Consider the following 20,324-nt stretch of genomic DNA (forward strand, 5'->3'; position numbering starts at 1 on the left):
CTAATATAAGGGTATGGTTGTGTGGTAAGTAGCTTGCTTACCAACCACATGGTTCCAGGTTCAATCCCACTGCATGGCACCTTGAGCAAGTGTCTTCTACTATAGCCTCAGGCCAACCAAAGCCTTATTAGTGGATTTGGTAGATGGAAACTGAAAGAAGCCTGTCACACACAGACACACACACACATATATATATGTGTGTGTGTGTGTGTGTATATTTGTGTGTCTGTGTTTGTTCTCCCCTCCATCATTGCTTGACAACTGATGCTGGTGTGTTTACATCCCCATAACTTGGCAATTCAACAAAAGAGCCCAATAGAATAAGTACTAGACTTACAAAGAAGAAGTCCTGGGGTCAATTTGTTCAACTGAAGGTAGTGCTCCAACATGGCCGCAGCCAAATGACTGAAATAAATAAGATTAAAAGAATATATATACTCTTACACATGCTAATATTGAACAGTGGAAAGAGTGCTCAGCTCCACATTGTGGATAAATATTCTTTATTTATGGGTTGACAAGGCTACCAATGGTTTCATGTGAAGAGATCTTCACAACTGCTCGAGTGTGCTGCATGGAAGTGTTGGTATTCATCTCCATATTAGATGGGAATACATAAGGTTACACAACACCGAATAGGTTTTCGTAAATATACACATCCTGTATTGGGTCATTCCATAAATAATGCTTTTTTTTGCATGAACTAAAAGTTGGAGGGGGATGGGATAAACTACCAGCATCAACTTGCTATAAAAGCGGGTAGTAATTTTACCTTGTACTTATTCTTAGTGCAAGTTTTGAAGAGTGCAGTTCAATTTTAACAGTTATCTTTCCAAAGCTATAATGGAAGTAACAGAGGAGCATATTTTGCTTTGAGTTCAGTAAAGGCAACAATGCAACAGAAAGTGTGAGGAATGTTAATGCAGTATATGGAGATCAGACAATAAGCGTAAGCCAGTGTCAGCGGTGGTTCCAGAAATCTTGCTCCAGAAACTACAACCTAGAAGACAAGCCTCATCCTGGATGATCTGTAGAGCTTGAAAAATGGGTTCTCTATAAAAATGTCAAGCACCAAAGACAGTGGGTAGGAAAAGGAGAAACATCAGCACCCCAGGCTAAAGAAGGTCTTCACCCATGTAAGGTGTTGTTATCTGTTTGGTGGGATATGAAAGGTTCAGTCCACTTTGAACTTTTAAACCCAAACCAAACGATAACAAAGGAGATCTACTGCAAGCAGCTTGAGCAGCGTAAGTCAGTGCTAGAAGAAAAACCATCTTTGGTTTCAAGACGAAAGGTGTTCTTCCATCAGGCCACATACAGCCAGGATGACATTCCAAAGGCTGGAGCAGTTTAAATGGGAAACGATGCCCCACCCACCATATTCACCGGACATTGCCCCATCTGATTATCATTTATTCTGCAGTCTTCAAAATCATTTGGACGGAAAATATATGAATTCTGTAGACAAGGTCAGAACATTATTGGAGGAGTATTTTTCGTATCATAGACAAGTGAATTTTGGAAGAGGGGGTGGCCTTGTAAGTTTATCAGATAGATGGAAGAGCATTGTAGAAAATGAAGGAGAGTCTATTTAAAAAAGAACTTTGTTTATCTTAATTTTGAAAAATAAAAAATATGAAAAAACTGCATTATTTATGGGATGACCCAATATATTTTTATAGTATAATGAATAAAGTCAGTTGTAGTATTCCTTATTGTTATGGAACTCAGCTCTAATAGGGAAGAAGAAGAAGAAAATCTTTTAGCTGAGTCATTGTTTTAGTGTCTCTCTGAGTCATTTCTCTTGAATCTCTGTAAATGAGGAGTTGTGCTTGTGTAACAAACTAATATTTGAGATATTAGAATCTGGGGGAAACCAGACAAAATAAATGCCCTTTGAATTATTATTCTCAATTCAGATCTGTATTCACCTTGGTAGAATACTGGGATTCAGTTCTATCAACTTCCCTCTACATGTGGGTGGGGTGGGGTCCCTTGTAAGAAATCAATATTGGAGAGGCTCAGCACTAGTCTGTTGTGATTGGGAAAGCTTAGTGTGAGATAGATATATCAGGCAGGCATCATCATGATAGCAATTACCAAAAGTAAGCTCCTAGCAAGTCATGGAATTGAGGCTGCAATCCTTGGAAAGTATCTGATATATGCAAAAGCAGAAGCATCACATTATCCCATTTCTCTTCTTGTGTCAGAAAATTTTCCTGTCATTATAATACTAATAGCTATTGTAGGTGGTGATGATGCTCTATCTCATGATGTTGTGAAGTAGAGTGGAAAACTTCAGTACTCTAAATGGTAAAGAAGTGTTCTTAATCAACAAAGAATTTATGTTTCATCATTTATTGATTAGAGAAATCAATATGGTTGATAATGTGGATGAAGATTGCAGTGATTTGTACAATTGGATTGAAATGTGATGTATATATATATTGCAGATTTCTGAGCAAGTTTCATAACTTTATTGAATAAAGGAAAGTACATAGCATTTTTTGTTGGATAGCTTGTTACATTTAAATAGAAATATAGAGGATAACCAGCAGTATGTGTGTTTGCATGTTCATGTAATTTCACATTAAAAAATTGCTGATTAAATGAGATTTTGCTCTTAGAATGTAAATTTACAACAGGTTAGATACTGTCCCTCGGAGAACCTAGATAAAGTGGTTGCTTCTCATACTTTTAATGTCTTTATATTCACCAGTTAATACAAAAAAATATCAGTAAGGCAGTGTGGTGGCAGAGCCATTAGTATGTCAGGCAAAATACCTAGCAACATTTCATCTGTCCATACATTCTGAGTTCTAATTCTGCCGTCAATTTTGCCTTTTACCTCTTTAAGATCGATAAAATAAGTACCAATGGAACACTGGAGGTCAACGTAATTGACTTACCCCTTCCCTCAAAACTGCTGGCCTTGTACCTAAAATGTGAAACCAATACTACAAATATCAGAATGTGAGGAAAAATATTCTACAGTTAAGCTTATATACACCATTCCCATTTATGGTAGGCATGAATATTTTACAACCTAAATTTAAACACCAGACCCTGTGCTTTTGATTAATCAGCCAAATCTGAATTAAACGGGTCACTGCCAGCTTCAGTGATGAGTTTCCCAGTTCAATCATTTGAACTTATTGTTTATTGTATTAATATGACTTTCACATAACCCTCAAGGTGGCTCAATCTGATACAGTGTGACAGGCTGGCCCTTTCAGTTACATGTATAGTCCAGTTGATATACATTTTCTATCTAAGGCTCAAGTTGGCCCACAACTTATGGTAGAAGACACTTAGCCAAGTGTCTTCTACCATAGCTGGGATTCAACCTGGGATTTCAAGCTAAGAGAATGTCTTGACCACATGGTTATGCTTTTGTTGAACTAACTATTCTCCCTCTCTCTCTCCCTCCCTCTCTCTTTCAGTCTTTTTGTAATTGTTTTCTTTTCTTTTACATAGAGAGTGAGACCAGTGACGCTGTTCAACAAAGCCAAGTATCCTCTAGTAAGCCATCAATTGTACCTATTACCACTGAGAGAATAGGACCATTAATACTGGAAGTAAGTATATTTTGCCTTTTATATATTTTAGACTCAGTAATCATCAAATTGTTATAAACTATTTATTGCATTTTATTTTAAAAGCCTTTATACATTGGAGAAATGAATATTGAAGTCATTGATATTGCAGTCTTACTGATGAGACATTATGTAAAGCACTTTGTGCAGTTTTCAGTTCAGTCTATTCAATTGCATTATTACCTTTACCTCAGTTCACTAAACTGGAAAGCAGTGGTACCTCTCTCATTTCATGGATAACTGATTTTCTTACCTTTCTACAAAAATTTCGACTATTTTGACAGTTTATGTAAATACCTCTAAATTTATAATATAATCATACCCACAATATCATTATTGCATTTACTTAAGTACAATGTGATCTCAAATATTATGTAACCCCTACTGTTTGTACCAAAAAGTCAATAATATATTTTACCCTTTTGTCTTTTTTTTTTTTTTCTTTAAATATGTTATCCAACTAAAATTTGACCCTGAAGTTATGTATTAATTTCTTTGCAATATTCACAAATAAATAAAGCAATTAATATGATAGAAGAGCGTGAGAGTGAGTTTCTATATAGTTAGCCTAACTTCCTCAGTGTTGCTACTGACATTACTTAAGATTACTTAAATATGTTTTGATGACAGCATGTTTCAAGATCTCTAAATCAAACAGTAAAATTCATTTGCTATATTTTATGGTCTAGGACTGTTCTGTTAGAGCTGATCCGGGCAGCTGAATAAATGAATAAGAGACAATCTAATAGCTTCTGTTAACATTGTTAACAAATCAGAGATTGTTTAGCTAATTCTCAAACAATTTGTTGCTTTTTCTATTGGTTAGTCACTCATTGAATGTTAAATGAGCAAGAATAGATTGTGTCTAGTTAACTTTTATTATAACTAACCAGATTTTTTTTTTTTTTTTTTTTTTGTCTAAGTTTAAATTCTTCCAGAAATCATTGATTTGGCCTTTCCAATTTTTGAAATTGGTGTTTGACAAATTGGATTTGAATGTTTTTGCAGTGTTTCGTGTGGAATTAGAAATACACACAAATGATAAGAATTACTGCTGATGAGTTCTGAGTAAGGAGAATGTGGGTTGACCCAGTTTATATGAAAATAATGGTAGGACAGAGAGAGAGAGAGAGAGAGAGAGAGAAATAAGATAGTATCGTAGTTGGTCCATGAAATGAGGGTTTCTAGTTATTTAGTAGCCTGTAAGGTAACACTTATCATGATTTGATATTCCCTATTTCCCACTTGACATGAACTCTTACTTGTTTAGTTGCCAAACTAATGTTGAACCACAACTGGCAAAATTAAGGTCTGTAGCCCCACAGTTAAACTGGATTATTTTGCCACTCCATACCCTCTCTTCAGTACATCTACTGAAATCAATTTTCTTTTAATCTTGCTCCTCTCTTTTGGTGTCATTTTAATTGGTCCACATTCTTGTGTATCTCTAGTTATCACCCTCGAATACATTTCTCTTCTACTTTCTTATTCATCATTCATATATTTACATTTGTATGTACTCTATCTTAAGGATGGACATGGCTTGTTATCCAGTTTATTGAAGTGTGAAAATGAAACATCATTAGTGACCTACACTAGCTCACTATATTTAGTACATCTCTGCTTAGAACCCCCCCCCCCCCATGTCATTGTATATATTAATGTTAAGAAGTTCACTTCACAACAGCATGGTTCTGAATTCAATACCACTATAGGGTACTTTGGGCAAATAATTTCTAAAATAGTCTTGCAACTAGAATTTGGGCAACAGAAACTTGTATTTAGTAGCACAGTAAAATGCTTCCTGTCCATGTTGTAAAGTGGTTGGTAGTAGAAACAATGTCATAAAGCAAATCTATGAAGGAGTTGTGGAGCCTGAAGCCTACATCGCATGTTATGTACGAGGGCTGCAACTCTGAATTAATAACTGTTATACCAACTGCAAACAACCTGGTAACATAATATAATGTACCTAATCCATAGCAGAGTCATCCAGTTTTTCTGTTATTGTTCATACCAGGTAATCATTACATGTAGTGAGGCATTGTGAGACTTATCCAATTTGCTCCTGCATTAAAAAAACAAATGATTAGTTGTTTCAAATCCAGTCTGTTAACCATTGATGCGTATCTTCTCTGAAAAATGTAATATTCTGCATGCATACTTTTTCTATTTATCTCACTATACCGATGACTAGATTTTCAGGGGAGACAATCTAGTCGTGTTACATTTTTTCACAGTGTATTACTGATATTCGTTTATTGATGTTTGTGAGTTCAAAACCTTTAATAGAGGTCTTACATGTATTAGCCACCGCCCTCATCTACAGTCATGATAAATAATGTTGATGATGATGAAGTACTTTTTAAAGCTCAAAGTTTGTCATTTTAAAAGAAAAATAGGAGATAGTATGATAATTAAGGTCTTTTCCAATTCAGTTAACAGATTACATCAAATATTGTTTCATGTCTCTAACTCTATTTTGTCTGTCTTGAATATTTAAGATTTCTTTTGATTAGGGGAAGATGTGATCAATTTATTCAACCTAGTGTATTACTAGATATTTGTTTTATCAATCCTAATGGATGAAGAGTAAATTGAGTCTCTATAGGATTTGAACCTATAATATCAGGACTGAATATGCATTCTGCATCTTCCACTAACTGTTTATTTTAATATATGGCTGATATAAATTATTAATGATATTTTTAAGGCAGGCATATAGCTAACTGAATTGGTCTCACTTTATTAATAGTACTTTAGTAATCCTACAGTGGTGAATTGCAAAGTTCATCCTGGTGCTCACCTAATTATTCCCCCAATAATAATGATAATAACTTCTAACAAGCACAAGGAGATAAATTTATTTGCGGGAGAAGATACAGTTGATTAAGTCAACCCAGTATTTAAGTTTATTTTATCAACCCTAAAAGAATGAAAACCCAAGTTTAACCTTGGCATGATTTGAACTATTGACATAAAGAGCTGTAATCAAAATTCTACAATGCTCTATCTCCAACATATATGATGATGATGATGATGGTAGTGGCACTGGCAGCATTTACTTCAAAAATTTCATTTTTAATACCATGATTGATGATGCTTGTAACACCATCATCACCACTCCTCTAATCTTTTGTTTTTGTGTATGTCTTTCTCTTTCTCTTTCCTTCTCCCCCCCCCCCTTCTCAAGTGGAAAATATACAAGGCCTCAATTTTTTAAGTTCTCAGAAGGTTATAAAGCCTCTTTTTTTAATATGGATGCTTTTGTTTTCTGCTTTGTTTCTGTTTTTGTTTTTTTTTCCATTTGCTGGGTCTTGAGGAAAGGGCAGACTCTCCTAGGATGGTAAGATTGATGCCATTGATGTCACTCTTGAATCTTTATAAAACGAAACCTGTAGAATAGATATGGGCAGGGAAGGGATTTTAGAGGAGCCAACCTTCTGGGAAAAAAGGAATGAGTGTGAGAGTTGAGGATGTTGGACAAAACAAGAGTGGTGAGAGGAGGAGAGACAAGTGAATGAGGAATGCTTGATTAGGAGTACCATAAACCCAGCCAGCTCTGATGAGCAGAGATCATTATAGTTGCAAAACAAAATGTATAGAGATAAGAAAGAGAGAGAGAGCACATTTGTGGATCACAGGTTGGAGTATATCTGTCAGTGACTTTATGCTATTCACCTGGGTGGGCCTTTTCTGAATGTCAATATGTGCTACAGTAGCTGTGTGTCAGGTGAGACCATTCACCTGAGCTTTGTAGTGTCGATAATTGGCAGTTTTTGTTTTCTAACAACTGTCAGTATTTTCTATTTCACTTATATATGTCTATTCATTTATACAGTAATGCCTCAATATAAGAATTAATTTGTTCCTGGAGACTGCTCATAAAGCAAAAACTCGTGAAGCAGAGCAATAACTTCTTATTGTAGCAGTGTTATAAATCATAATGCGTTCCCAGAAAAATATTTTACCTATAAAATTTATAATACTCATAAATAAATGGCAATAAAACAACAGTAGAATGTAAAGAATATTTTATGTAAAATTAAAAGACTATCTAGATCATTTATAATTAAAAAAAATATTATAATCATTTTCTGAATCACTTTCACTCACACACTGTCACTTGTTGATGCAATCACCAATTCACAAGCACTTGGACTTTTAGACTTCTTTTTCAAAAACAAGTCTAGAGTTTTTTGCTTAGAAGAAGCTTTTTTTTTTTTTCACTCTATAAATTTGTCTGTAACATGCAGAAGCATTTGTTATAGTAGTAGAAACTTTTGCACTTCATTGAAATTTTGTTTCCAAAGTGATGGTTTTTCGTTTCTTTTTGTTCTCGTTGGTGTCTGTTGTACACTTTAATTTAGACATATTGGGTGTGTTTAAAAAATGCTGAAAATAATTGTGTGAATACAGGTGTACAATATAAAATGTGTGGCACAAAGAATTAGCTTACAATAATCTCTCTCAACAAAGCACATGCTCAAACTAAGACATTGAAATTTTATGCCATCATTTTACTCCAGCACTATATGCACCTGTGTAGAAACATCAAAATCAGTGTTGCCACATGTTGCAACGTTGCCACATGTTGCAACGTTGCCACACTCACTAAATGGTTGTTTAACCTTTTTATATTTCTTTTAAAATAAAACTTGTAAATCTGGTGTCTCATAAAGTAGGGTATTACTATCATCATCAACATCGATTAACATCCACTTTCAATGCTGGCATGACTTGGATGGTTTGACTGAGGACTGGCAAGCCAGGAGGCTGCACCAGGCTCCAGTTTGATCTGGCAAGGTTTATGCAGCTGGGATGCCCTTCCTAACCCCAACTACTCTGAGACTGTAGTGGGTACTTTTTACTTGCCACCAGCATGGGGGCTAGTCAGGCTGCACTGGCATCAACCACGACTATGATTTCACTTGGTTCAACAGGTCATCTCAAGCACAGCATATTGCCTGACGATTGAAAGTTACTTTTAAACGGGCCGGTTATATGACACTGGCATCACTCGACTTGCCAGGTTTTCTCAATCACAGCATATCTCCAAAGGTCTCAGTCGCTTGCCATTGTCTCTGTGAGGCTCAATGTACAAAGGCCGTGCTTTACCACCATGCCTTACTGGGTCTACCTCTTCCAGAGGTTCCTTCCACTGTTAGGATGTGACACTTCTTATGTCCAGCTTTTCTCTCAGGGCACTTACCCTACACATCCAGTGGAGCATACTAGCTTCATTTCTTTCAAGCCTATGCATGTCCTCAGCAGTCACAGCCCATGTTTCACTGCCATGTAACAATAGCTGTTTGCACACATGCATCATACAGTCTACCTTTCACTCTGAACAAGAGGCCCTTTGTTACCAGCAGAGATAGGAGCTCCCTGAACTTTGCCCAGGCTATTCTTATTCTAGCAGGTACGCTCTCAGAGCATCCACCCATTGCTTACTTGGTCATCTAGGTAACAGAAGCTATCAACTACTTCTAGATTTTCCCCCTGGCGTGTGATGGAATCTATTTTCTGTACATTTTTGGTGTTTATTGCCCCTCTGCATCTGCCACACACAAAAACTATCTTCCCAGTTAACCTTTGCTATTGCTGCACCTCTTATATGTCCATTGCTTACAGCGGCTACATCTTGTGGAGTTTCTACCAACGCCTTTTCTACAGATCGAGTAAGGCCATCTACCTGAAAGAGTTTGTGATTTGTCTGCCTTCCTACTTACTAAGACTTTAGCTTTTGCTAGATTGACTAAGGCCCTTCAATTCTAGACCTGGCTACCACACCTGAAACTTCTCTAGTTCTGGTAGTGACTCAGCTATTAGAGCAAGGTCATCAGCATAGAGGAGCTCCCAGGGGCGGCCTGTCTTGAATTCCTCCAGTAATTGCCTGGAGGACTGTGATGTATAAGAAGGGGCTAAAGACTGATGCTTGGTGAACCCCTACTTCTACCTGGAATTCTTCACTACACTCATTGCCAACCCTCACCTTACTGACTGCATCCCTGTACATGGCTTGAACAGCTCTCACCAACCACTCATCTCTTTCTAGTTTTCGCATTGACCACCAGATAAGGGAATGGGGGACCCTGTCAAAGGCTTTCTCTGTCAACGACAGCCAAGTACAGAGGTTTATTTTTGGCTAGGGATTTTTCCTGCAGCTTTCTTACCAGAAATATAGCATCGGTGGTGCTTCTCCCTGGCACGAACCCAAACTTCATCTCATCTAAACTAACTCTGTCCCTAATTAGTTGGGCTATGACCATCTCCGTGACTTTCATCACCTGATCCAACAATTTGATACTTCTGTAATTATTCCTATCAAATGTGTCACCTTTACCTTTGTAGTAGTTGACTATGGTGCTGCTCCACCAGTCATTGGGTATGACTTCTTCTTGTATCACCTGGTTGACTATATGGGTGACTAGACTATCACCTACACCACTGGATATTTTAAGCGTCTCGACAATGATTCTTGATGGGCCGGAGTCTTGCCCTGTCTTCATACCCTTAATTGCTTTATCTACTAAGGTAATGTCAATTTGGATAGCTGGTCCCTCTGTTGGGTTGACATTTGGCAGACTCTAATTCTCCCATTCATCCTCTTCATTTAGCAACCTTTCATAGTGGCATCTCCAAGTCTCTCTCTTTGCAGCATCATTAAATGCAAGTGAGCCATCATCCATGCAGACACATTTCTCTCCTATGACATCACGATTCTCTGTTACACACCATCTTGCAATACGAAACACTTCAAGTCTCTGATCCTCTTGAAGCAGAACATTGGCAAATCTTTTCTTATCTGCTTCCCCTCTGGCTAAGTAAACTTCTCTCCTAGCTTTCTGATACAGTTCCCTGCTACCATCACACTTCCATGCCTATTTCTTTTCCCTAATGGCCCTGTCAACTACATTGTTCCACCACCACGTTACCTTAGGTCAATAGGGGACTTTGCACCAGCCACAGATCTGGTCAGTAGCCCTCAACAAGTTGTCCCATAGGAACCTCCAGTTGTCCTCCACATTGTGATGCTATATCCTCTTTTTCATCAAAAGCTTCATGTAATATGTCTCTAAATCTCTGTCAATTCACAGGATCCTTAAGCTTCCAGACCTTTCTTTTCCATGCTGGTCATCTTCTGGGCAGCCATTTAGTCCTGATCCTGAAGTCGCTAACTACTAACCTATGTTGTGGGGTGCATTCTTCATCTGGGAAAGTTTTGGCATTTATAAGTAGTCATCTTTCCCGTTTCCTGGTGAGAATGTAGTCAATCTGACTAGTGTGCCCACCAGACTGGTAAATGAACAGGTGACTGGCAGGTTTCCTGAACTTAGTATTACAGATCTTAAGATCATTTGCATCATAGAACTCCAGCAGCCTGGTTCCTTCCTCAGTGCGGGAACCAAATCTGTTGCCACCATGTACACCATGGAAGCTCCCTGGATGTTGTCTTATATGACCATTGAAGTTGCCAGCCACAAAGAGAAGGTCCCTGTCATTCAACAACGAGGTTGTCATAAAATCAGTCTTACTCTTCATCAGGTAGCCCTGGCTGAGGGGCGTAAGCTGAGATAATGGTTGCTAACCCATGATGCAGCACTAATCTAATCTTAAGTATTCTATCGCAGACTCTGATTACCTCGATTACCTTATCAACCCATTTCTCTGCAAGAAGTATGCCCACACCTCCAACCCCTTCAGTGTTCCCTACCCAGAAAATCTTATACTTATGTTCTTTGCCTGTGAGGAACGTAGCAGAACTTCCTCTCCACTTTACTTCTTGGATGCAGCACAAATCTACACATCTCCATTCAAGCATCTCAACAATCTCACCAGACCTACCTTTCACTGTGCCAACTCTGAGGGTGTGGAAGGTGTGGTCCAGCAAGACCCTGGGATGGGGGACAGCAGCATTATGCATCTGAAAAGAAAACTCGCATTTGGCAGATCTTGTAAACATACGCTACATACACTACACCAGCATACACTACACCATCATTTTATTTGCTACATAGTCACTATATTCAACAGGAATTAGACACTAGGTAGGGATGGAGTGGAAAGGGAGGGGGAAAGCATTCCGTATAGCAAGCCATTAGAAGTGCTCAAGAGAAAGACCTCTGGTATTGGTGGTGGGGGAGGGATGGGTAGATGCACCACAAACGGCAAAGCACTATGACAGCATACACACACATACATACAAGGACATACTTGTGTTCTTTTACTGGTTTCAGTCATTGGGTTGCAACTATCTAAAAAGATTTAATTGGTCATATAGAATCCATTGCTTATTTTTGTCTGGTACTGAAGTCATTGACTCTATTTACGTCTTGTACTTACAAGACGTAAACAAACATTAATAAATCGCACCAGTGTTTAGACTATGAGCGCAGACATGCATGCATATATACATCCACATGCACACACACAACCTACCATATTTACTCAAGTGCAGTGGAATATAATGTAATCCTTATTTTCCACTAAGGATTACATTATAAGCAATATACCCTATCCTCTCCTTTTTCTTTTTACACTCTAGTATAATGCACACACACCCACTTCCTAATTTTGACATGTGATGTTTTGTATCAACTTTCTTGCATTAAACTACTTGAGTAAATATGATGAACTTTTGAACTGTTTCCATCAAATTCTGTTTACAAGGTATTAACCAAGTCAGTAGTAGATGCCACACAATGGGATTGAACCTAGAGTCATTTATATAAACTGAACTATAGTGCTTTCTTTTTATGTTTATACTTTGATTTACATAAATTTTATTTCAAACTTGTCCAACCTGTATTTTAATTTTCATGGTCGGGATATTTTTATTACCTTATCAACCCATTTTGTTTGGTTTTGTTTGGTCTGTATGTGTGTTGTGTATGATTCACTCTATAGCTATTTAGAGTTTCACTTGTTTTTATAGCACAGTTGATAGAATCTACCTAATACTTGATTGGTACATGCTTTAATGACTCTGAAAGGTACATTAAACTTTGCACAGAATGAAATAACACCTTTACACAATAGTCTCAAATACTTATAGAGTACTTTTTCTCTTGACTTCATTTCTAAATGTGTGTGTGTCTGTGTATTACATATACAGGATTTGGTTTCTACTTAGGTTTCATGCTGACCAGATATTGAAGCAACTAATTCAGATATTCAAACAATTAATGCCTTCATTCTCATTATTATTTTGTTTTTTGCTTATCAATCATTTTGGGAGTTTGCAGTATTCTGTGAAGTAACTGATTTTTGCTTATCTGTGTCACCCTCATATTTTGGCTCTAGTACACCATTTAAAAGTATTTATTCCGTCTGCATTTCTGACCAATTATTCAATATTAATTGATTTTGATGTCTACATTGGGACAAGATCTCATTTCAACTATTGAGTAAGGATATATCTGGCATGATGATATTGTATTTTTCCAAGACGAATCGTGGTCGGTTCACAGGACCATTTACATAAGGGATATCACTGTGTATCATTACTGTTGTTTGAGAGTATGATGCCCCCTAGCAAGAATGGACTGGACCACTACATATAAATAGTAGTGGTCTGAGTAAGTGAGGTAGTTCATGCTAGTTCCACAGTTCATGTGTTGATAGTTCAAAGTTTACAATTCAAGCTAACGTGTTTGGATTGTTGGTTCCTAAAAGATTGTTGTTATATTCCATGTGGTTACTGCTATTTGTTTCAATTGTATTATTACACTGTTGCAGCATATTTATCCATAAGGATATAACATCTGGCGCCAAGGATCGTTTGAAACTCTCATTAGTTATTTGACAGTTTCTGCATCATGGAAAGCCTATTAGCCACAGAAGTATAGCTTCAAGGAAAGCAACAGGAACAACTACAGGAGTTGCAAAAACAAATACTACAACATCAACAGTTGAGTTACAGTTGGTGAAATCTGAAAATTCAGTAAGCTCATTTATGTCAGATGGCATGGCTAATGCAATTTCTAAATTTACATATAATCCAAAGGAGAACATTACGTTTCCCGTATATTATAGAAGATACAGGAAATTTTTAACAATGAGTGCAAGTCATTGTTGGAGGATGAAAAAGTAAGGCTTTTATTACACAGGGTAGCTCCTGCCAAACATGAATGTTACTGTAACTTTATTCTGCCCGAAATGTCAAGTGAGATTGGTTTCCAAGAAACTGTGGAACTGCTTTCAAAAATTCTTGTAATAGAAGTTCATTATTCGACACCAGAATGGAGTGTTGGAACTTAACAAAAAATGAGGAGGATGATTTTATCACCTACACTGGGGTAGTCAACCGTATTGTGTGAAAATTTCAAACTCCAGCATATGTTCAAATCGCTTATCTTCATGCAAGAACTTGTAGCACCTAAAGATAGAGAAATTCAGGCTAGGATTTTCTCGCAAATGGAGCAAGTGAATTGGAGTTTATCTCTACAGACCATCGCAGAGGAATATCAGACTATGGTAAATCTTAAACATAATGTGAAAAAATACAAGATAAAGACTCTGCAAAAATTCAAATATGTCATCCCAAGAAGTACAATAAAAAAAAAGTGTCAGGCCCCAATTTAAAGGATTGTCCATTTAAAACACAAAGTGCTATAGTTGTCAGAAGCTTGGATACATGAGTTCTTGTAGAACAAGACTACGAGGCTCAAGCACAAAAAGTTCTGGAGAGTGATTGCAACAGAAAAACAAGAAGATTCGTGCTCGTAAAAATAAATGATGTAATTATCAAATTACAGTTAGACTCAGGTAGTGACATCTCGATTATAAATGCAGGTAATTGGGAAAAAAACTGGGAAACCGAGATTATGTAAAACAGCAAAAATAGTGCGTGGTGTAACTGGCAATAAATTACATTTCATGAGCAAATCATATCAACGTCGCATTTCGAGGAGAGACAGATAAAGCAAAATTATTTGTTGTGGATAATATAATCAATCTGTTTGGCACAGATTAGTTAGAACTATCTGATTTATGGCACCTACCCATAAATCTTTACTGCAATAACATAAATGGTTGTCCCATTAAAAACAAGTCTTCAGAAGAGCTGAAAAAATTGGAGAAAATGTTCCCACAAGTGTTATCAGACAATTTAGGTCTATGTAGAAAGATGGAAGCCTATTTCCAGGTAAGTGAAAATGTTGTACCTGTATATAAAGCAAACAGAAAAGCACCATTCACGGCAACTGAAACCATAAATGAAGTGTTGGACAGACTCGAAAAGAGTGGAGTCAGCAAAAAGATGGATTACTCAAAATGAGTGACACCCACGGTATGTATTAAAAAAACAAATAAATAATAAGCTTAGGCTGTGTGCCAATTTCTCTACAGGATTGAATGACTGCATAAAAACATAGCACCATTCACTCCCAACTGCAGAGGACATCTTTTCAAAGTTAAATGGTGGAAAAAATTTTTCCAAATTAAATCTGTCTGAAGCCTATTTACAGATAAAAGTAAATGAAAAATGCTCAAAGCATTTGAAAATAAATAGACACAGAGAATTGTACAGATACACATGATTACCTTTTGGATTAAAAGTGGCACCAGCATATTCCAGCAAATCATGGATGCTCTGTTATCTGATAGTAAATTTGCAATGGACAATATTTTGATCAAGAGTAATTCTTTTGAACAGCTTATGGAACACATAAAAGCTGTATTTAAGAAAATTCAAGTTTTCGGGTTCACTCTGAGTGAAGAAAAATGCGAATTCTTTTGACCCAAAATTGGGCAAATAATTGATAAAAGTGCTAGACATCTTGACCCGTTGAGAGCAGATGCAATAAGAAATATGCCTGTCCTGACAAATATTCCAACTTTACAAGCATTTCTTGGGCTGGCAAACTACTACCAAAACTACATTCCTAATATGCACAAGTTAAGAGCTCCATCGAACAACTTATTAAAAAAAGGAGTAAAGTGGAATTGGTCCACTAAATGCCAGAACACTTTTAAAGAAATTTTAAAAAATTCTAATCTCAGACTTGTTGTTAGCACATTATGATCCTGAAATGGACATAATTTCTGATGCTTCCGAGCACAGATTAGGTGTAGTTCTACTTCATAAATATGAAGACAGAAGTACAAAACAAGTGCTTCATGTTTCGCGGTAGAGAAGAGATATAGTCAAATTAAAAAGGAGGCCCTAACAATTTTTGCAGTTAAAATTTCACAGGTTTCTGCATGGCAGAAGTTTTTTTATTGCATACAGACCATAAACCTTTGCTGTCGATTTATGGGTCTGAGAAAGGGATATTGACTCGTACTGCGAACTGCCTGCTATGTCGGGATATAATATTACTAAATTAAATTTCAAAATGCAATACATTTCATTGAAAAATAATGGTCATGCAGACTGCCTTTCAAGATTAATTCCAAAACATATGGAACCACTAGAAGAGACTGTTATAGCAACACTGCAGGCAGAAAGTGAAATTAAAAATGTTATGACAAACGTTATCCAAGAACTACCAGTGAAGGCACAGGATATAAGAATGAAAGCTGTAGGTGATGAGTATATTACAAAACTGAAAGAAAGCAGACCAAACGCCTTGAGATAATGCCCAGGTGAATGAGATACTAAAAATATATATATAAAAAATTTCTTTATTCCTTTGGAACACGAAATCTCAAAAGGGGAGATGTTGTGTGAGAGTACAACGCCCCCTGGCAAGAATGGACTGGACCACTACATATAAATAGTAGTGGTCTGAGTAAGTGAGGTAGTATTGTGCTCGCTCCACATTTCATGTGTTGGTAGTTCAAAGTTTAGAGTTCAAGCTAGTGTGTTTGGATTGTTGGTTCCTAAAAGATTGTTACGTTACGTTACATGTGGTTACTGCCGTTCGTTTCAGTTATATTGTTATTACACTATTGCAGTGTATTCGTTTATCCATAAGGATATAACAATTACCCTGCTTTTATTATGGTGAAATTTATTTTCTTAAGTTCCAAATATGCTGCAACAATGTAACATTCCTTCTTTTTGAACAATTACTACTCAACGAGTGTGTTCTTGATTTGTTTCAGTTGCATTCACTTTCAGGTAAAGGTTGTGAGTTGGTAGTTGTTTTTTATTACTGATATTCCTGGGGGCATACTTTTAGTTTTTCATGCAGCTAAGTTCAGAATTTTAAAGAATTCAACTTTGAAATAAACCAGTTAAATTATAAAAAGTAACAATCACTATATAAAATCTATCAAGTAACCACTGTATATATATAAAAAGTTATTCCAACTACACATTTTCAATAGTAATAATAATAATTTTACACAGTAACTAAAGCAGAAGGATCTCCACAATTTCCTCAAGTTAAACAGTATTCAATCAGCCTGCACCATTCTATAAGGAAACCTTAAAAAACCCTAATGTAAATAGAGAAACAAATCCAGTAGAACTAGGAAAGGAAAGATCTAGTTCAACTCAACATTCAGCTTAGATTTAACATCAAATGTAACAAAAATGTTTCTAGCATTGAACATTCCCCATCTGACTATAGGCTATTTTATAGAAATAATATAAAAGTTAGCTATTGCCTATACATGAAACTAAAACATACCATCTGAGAGATAAATAACTAAATAGCTAGCAATCCACAACCTTCAGCTGAAAATGGACACAACTAATACAGATCAAGAATATATCTAAGTGATAATTCTTAAAAAAAAAAAAAAGAAATTAATTCATAAGAAACCTATAGTATGATTTATAAGAAAGCTATACTGATTAAAAACTACATCTGGGTACCAAGCAGAACATTTAAAATTAGATATAGACATATAACATGTGCATTCATTCCACAACTGCATATGTGAACCTTAAAAGGAGCAAAATATAAATATTAGCTGATAGATAGTAGTACCCCTTAAATGACTACTGGATAAACCCTCTGCATTGCAGAAAATGCAATATCATCACAAAAATGTATGCATACTCATGAGGTATGAAAAATTGGTTGGAATTGTGCACACAACATCTGAAAATGATGTAGTAGTGGTAAAGTAGCATCAAGATTGTAAATGCCAAACAGCTACTCAACAGGACACAACCAACTACCAGAAAGAATTGACCACTACAGATGGAGTAACCAATGAGAATGACTGACATTTTAAAGAAAGTAACTGTTTATTTTTATCTAAATTAGGTGCTTGGAAGTTTGCAGAGTGCAAAACTTGAATAATGATAAAATCCCCAATTTATATAAGTATATGAACAAACTACACGATGTATTGACTATCTTCCATTTTCATTTGTAAGCTGTAACAATGCATGCATGTGCATGTGGTTACATAGCTATATTTTCTCAAAGCATAGAGATGGAATATTTCATTGTTGTATTAGTGAACAAGGTAGCAACTTATTACATAATATATGTATGTGTGAAGGCTGAACAATATTCTGTATTTGTAGTAAAAGAAGTGAGATATACTTGCATATTTAGAATAGTAAAATGGTAATTTTTTTGAGCTGCATTTTTCTTTAAAAATCCTTCTTTTTTCCTCCCAATTTTCAGGCTCTTGATGGTTTTGTCTTCTTTGTCAACTGCCAAGGCATTGTAGAACATGTCTCAGAAAAGGTCTCTCTTTACCTCAAATACACGCAGGTATGTATTTCTATAATTTTGTTTTATCTCCCTTTTTTTTTTTTTTTTTTTTTGCTTAGAAATTGTTTTAGTCACACTCACCAACTCAAAATGAATTTTTCTAAAAGCTAGTACTTGGTTGATGTGTGATTAATGTTTTTACAATATCAGAAGATTGTGCATTGCAGGTGACATTCCTAGAAGTTCTGTTATTTCTCACAGCTAAGAGAACTGAACTATATGGAATTTAATAGTAAAATACTTGCAAATTCAAACATTTGGAGGTTGAGTTTGATACTTTACTCACAGCATTTCTCAGATTTTTGTAACAAACACCAAGTGGAGTAAAGCTTTGTGAGCTCAATTGAGACATACATTAGATTTCACAGGCTGGATAGGGACAATCACTCCTAAAAAGTCTTTTCATAATGCAAGCCAAAGTAATGATCAAAGGGGGTCAATATATATAACAACTTCATTAATAATTAAGAAAGGAAAGAACATGAAGTGTTCATAAAGTTCATATGTAGAGCATGTGATGAAAACTTATCCACATGCAGTCCTATTAAGTAAGGATTCTTAGGGTAAGAACAGAAATAGAAATTGTCCAAATGAATGCATGCAGTTGTTGAGGATACCCTTATACTTTATAAAAAGCTTACATTGTTTCAGCTGCCAAATCTTTCCTAATCATTTACATCATTAGAATCCATTCAGGCTCTGAATCTGAGAGTATGCTGGAGATGTTAGACTGAGTGTTTGGGCAAAATTTGACAGTTTGCATAAAAGGAAAAGGAAACAATATCCCATCCAAAAATAAAAGTATTTTTAAAACATAAAAAAATATCAAACAAATTATGGTTGGGAGATAATTTTCTCAAAGAAAATTATTCTGCCATGGCCTCAAAATGGCTCCAGAACTTGGTGCATGCATTCCTCACTGTACCCCTGAGAAGATGTTCAAACACCTACTTGATCTTAGCCCCAGCTCAGCCTTGATGTTGCAGGCAGAGCAGTTGGTGTCTTCCTTGACCATGCCCCACACATAGTAATCCATGGGATTATAATTGGGGGAATTAGTAGGCCAGAAATTTGGACTGGTGAAATCATAGAAATTCTCTGAAAGCCACTTCTGACTCTTTCTGGAGGTATGGCAAGGACCCAAATCCTGTTGTCACACACATGATCTTCCAACATCAATCCTCTCCAGCCAGGGTTTGACCACAGTCTCCAGCAGTTTCACATCATCATCATCATCATCATCGTTTAACGTCCGCTTTCCATGCTAGCATGGGTTGGACGACTTGACTGAGGACTGGTGAAACCGGATGGCAACACCAGGCTCCAATCTAAATTTGGCAGAGTTTCTACAGTTGGATGCCCTTCCTAACGCCAACCACTGAATTGTTTAAAGATGTGGGGCAGCGAAACAGCACCCTCAATGAAGACACACCCAAAGACAGTTTGGAGGAACTTGGTTTTCATGATATGTGGGACATCACATGGATTGTAGGCAAACCATGTCTCATGCAACTGGTCCTGGCAGAAGTTCTTTTCATCTGAGAAGAACCAGATCATCCTCAGTTCAACCGGATGCATCAGCTTTGGCTATCAGAACTTGTTCCCTATGCCTTTCGTACAAGTGGTAGCGAAAGTACTCATTCAGAGTCGGCTTTATGGTGTTGACTCCAACACCCATCTTTCTCACCAAAGCCCAGTTTCCCTTGCTCGGATCTTCCATCACCTTGTCCTGCAGCTGTTGGATGAATTCCAGCCTGTGGATGCAGCCAGAACACCTGTTCTGTCCCTTTCTACTGGCTTCATAGTTTCTGTTGCAACTGTCCATGTCACTTCTTACAGCTTTTACAGTGTTCACAGAACATCGAGCAGCAGTCCTGATGGTGGTATTTTGATACCTGACATGAATCATCGTGATACAACTAACTCTTTTCCAATATTCAGATGGCTTCCCATTCTCCATGTCAACTAACTTTTTCTTGGCTCCAACTTTAATCTTATGCTCTCCAATGCTGTTGACTATTCATCAACACATCAAGCTGTTTTTGGCAAAAGGAAACATTAAAAAAATTATCAGATTTAGCCAAAACACCCTGTATTTTAC

The 20,324-nt window shown here is 36.6% G+C and overlaps 1 protein-coding gene across 22 annotated transcripts in view; it reads left to right on the plus strand.

Moving 5' to 3' along the window:
- The window catches only part of LOC106869828 (uncharacterized), a 484,455-nt gene that overhangs the window by 374,496 nt on the left and 89,635 nt on the right, over positions 1–20,324 (plus strand). For all 22 annotated transcript variants that reach the window (XM_052976406.2, XM_052976408.2, XM_052976409.2 and 19 more), the window contains 2 exons: positions 3,478–3,578; positions 18,134–18,223. In XM_052976406.2, coding sequence (XP_052832366.1) covers positions 3,478–3,578; positions 18,134–18,223 — 191 coding nt within the window. The remainder of the gene's footprint in view (positions 1–3,477; positions 3,579–18,133; positions 18,224–20,324) is intronic.

Source organism: Octopus bimaculoides, chromosome 25, assembly GCF_046866305.1.
Source record: "Octopus bimaculoides isolate indiv1 chromosome 25, ASM4686630v1, whole genome shotgun sequence".
NCBI lineage: Eukaryota > Metazoa > Mollusca > Cephalopoda > Octopoda > Octopodidae > Octopus > Octopus bimaculoides.